Raw genomic sequence first — 3,193 nt, 5'->3', positions numbered from 1 at the left:
ACACGAGTTTGTTTCAATTGATAATGCATTGTCTCGTTAGTGCCTTGATGATAGTGACTTTCTCCTTGTAACTCACAGGTTCTGTTTGTTGTTCTGACTGAGCTCCTAGCTTAGCCAGTTTGTCTGCCTCTTCATTGCCTGCAAGTCCACAATGGGATGGAATCCACTGAAGTGCTACTTTGTAGGTTATACTCAGGCTCTGCATTCTCCTGGCTAGCTGCGGAGCTTTATTGTTGATCAGAGCTTCCATGACAGACAGTGCATCTGTGAGAAACACGACTTAGGAGCTTTCTTCTGCCGAGTCTTCAATCATTGAGACGGCCTTCATGAGTGCTTCAGTCTCTGCCTCGTAATTGCTGCAGTGTTTTCCTGTGGCTGCGTATAGTGTAGAGAAATTTCAATTCACCGAAATACATATAACTATATACATAAGTATCAATTATGTTTAATAATGTATATCCATGGTTTCTGGTTCCCCTTAATACAGTGACATAAAAGTTCAAAGTATTAAGTATTATCTGATCAAGTCAGGGGTGTCATTGGATGCCATCCAACTCATTGTTGCCAGATTTTGGATGTACAGTGTGTCATCAGAAAAAATGTCAGAGATTAAATATGTCAACCATTTTTTGAAGAATCTTAATTAATATTTATTTAAACAAGTTTTTGTGAGGTAAGATACACTCGCTGGCCTAAAATACAACTGGTTACTTAAATCAGTCCAGCACCAGAGTCAGAGTATATGTGCTTTGCTTTTACCTTGAGTAGTATAACATCATCTATTTTTGCACATTAACTACATCACAACTGTCAAACTTTGTTAAGTATGTCTAAAACAAGGAAACAGCAATGATTTCAATTTCGGAGCTATCCCTGTTACAAAACACTTAATCTCTAATTTTCAGCAAATTGAAATAAAAAAAGTCTGCTGGATAGTGGATACAGTTAAATGATTGCATCTCAGTCTTAGTCTTTGTGGCCGGATGGTTAGGGTAGTTGCTTTTAAATTATTTGTCCTGCACTGCTGTGTGTTCAAAACCTTGCTCAGGGTGTAGAATTCTTTTATGCGTGGATTTTTACGTAATCCAGCTGACTTAAAGGACAGTGGTTTAACCTAGCTGCCCGCCCATGCCTTAAATAATTCATTGAAAGTTGATATATGACCTATAATTCTGTCAGTCTGACATTAAACTTAACAAAAACAAACATTTGTATTCACTAAATTGGTCTAATGGTTTATGTTGTTGAGTGCAATAGGCAGTTACTCAATTGTCTATGCCATAATTATCCTTGCTATATACACATGTTAAATAGTGTCGGCTCATGAGGAGTATTAATAGTAGTACATGCTATTTAATATGTTTGGCTCTTAGATACAAAATCTGTCATTTATCTCCATTTAGAATAAATGTAATCACCAGTTTTTCTAGATTCGTCATTTTGTTCATATAAACCGCCTGTTTGTTCAAGAACTCATTTTAACAGAAACCAGTTTAAGTTTATCATTATTTTTTATACCAACCAAAACCTAAAGCCCAAACCGGCTTTTTTGCAAACAAAAGCGCCCTGAGTAACCAGTGCTGTTGGCATGTGATTCAAGTTCATATGGGATCGGAGCAGTTTTAAGCCACAAGTTGCCAGACGGTTCTGATAGACCTATAGCTTTCGCGTCTAGAAGCTTAAACAGTGCAGAAAAGAACTATAGCCAAATTGATAAAGAGGCACTCGCATTAGTTTGGGGTGCTATATTTTTAGCCGGGTACCAGTATGACATACAATTCAAAGGAACAAAAGCACACGGAAATTGTGATGCATTGTCGAGGTTACCATTAAGAGGAACGGTGTCCGAAAACTCTGATTCTACGGACGTATATTTCACAGTGTAATGGATACACTTCCTGTTACAGCTATACAGAAAGCCAATGCTACACGTAGAGACAAAATTCTATCACAAGTGTACGATATGGTGCAACATGGTTGGAGTAGATATAAACCTGATTCTGTTTCGCCTGAAATTGATCCATATTGGAACAGACGAAAGAAATTGTCTCTACATCAGGGATGTTTAATGTGGGGCTGTAGAGTAGTGGTACCGGAGGCTCTACAACAAAATGCTCGCAGCTATATTTGGTGGCCAAACTTAGATCAGGACTTAGCTACCCTAGTTAAATCATGTAACGGTTGTACGCGGAACAAATCAAGTGCACCAGAAGCTCCTATTCATCCGTGGGAATTCCCAACGAGACCCTGGAGTCGCGTACATGTGGACTTTGTCGGTCCTTTTCTTGGACACATGTTTTTTGTTGCCGTGGACGCTTATTCTAAGTGGCCTGTCGTGAAAATTATGAATTCTACTACAGCTACTCATACCATTGAAGTCCTCCGTGCTATTTTCGCAGATTGTGGAATTTGTGACCAAATCGTCTGTGACAACGGACCTCAATTTGTAAGTGAAGAGTTCCGTACATTTTTACAAAAGAATGGTGTCAAAGTTACGTATAGTGCACCATATCATCCGGAGACGAACGGTTTGGCCGAGCGAATTGTATAGACAATGAAACAGGCATTGAAAGCCGCGAAACATGATCAAGGCACAGTTCAAACAAAACTCTCAAAATTCTTATTAGCTTACAGGAATGCAGAACACCAAACTACTAAAGTCAGTCCAGCCAGTCTATTCTATGGACGTAACTTACCTACTTGACTGGAGAAACTCAAACCTAGTTTGCGAAATAGAGTAGAACATCAGCAATCCAATATGCGTAATTTCGATATTGGTGATTGTGTTACGATCAGAGATTATCGAAGTGGTCGAGATACTTGGATTCCAGGCAAAATAAACATGAAAATTGATCCCGTTTCGTATCGTGTGGAGATTGCGCCTGGTGCCAGCTAGCGTCGTCATGCAGATCAGATTCGGAGGTCAGAACTTGTACCTGAACCAGATCGTGTGGTACAAGACTCTGGCTACTTACTATTGTCAGATAATGTAAATAGTCGTTCATCAGCTAATAAGTCGTCTTCTAGTCAGTCAACAACTAGTCAGTCACCAACTAGTCAGTCAGCAGCTAGTCAGTCGTCATCAAGTCCTGCAAAAGTTGAACAAACAACTGGAAACCAGCAGCAACTCCTTGAAAATACTGTATCTGCAGAAAAACGATACCCAACAAGAATTCGCAAGAAAGTTGAAAAG

The 3,193-nt window shown here is 39.3% G+C and overlaps 1 protein-coding gene across 1 annotated transcript; it reads left to right on the top strand.

The window, feature by feature from the left end:
- Positions 1-1,885: 1,885 nt before the first annotated feature.
- LOC123543902 (uncharacterized protein K02A2.6-like) lies at positions 1,886-2,551 on the top strand. Its single transcript, XM_045329967.2, has one exon. It carries the CDS (start codon positions 1,886-1,888, stop codon positions 2,549-2,551), a length of 666 nt encoding a protein of 221 aa, XP_045185902.2.
- Positions 2,552-3,193: the final 642 nt, after the last annotated feature.

The sequence above is a fragment of the Mercenaria mercenaria genome, chromosome 12, assembly GCF_021730395.1.
Source record: "Mercenaria mercenaria strain notata chromosome 12, MADL_Memer_1, whole genome shotgun sequence".
Classification (NCBI taxonomy): domain Eukaryota; kingdom Metazoa; phylum Mollusca; class Bivalvia; order Venerida; family Veneridae; genus Mercenaria; species Mercenaria mercenaria.
Note: the sequence above shows the minus strand (reverse complement) of the source record. Positions and strands in the feature narration are given on the sequence as shown.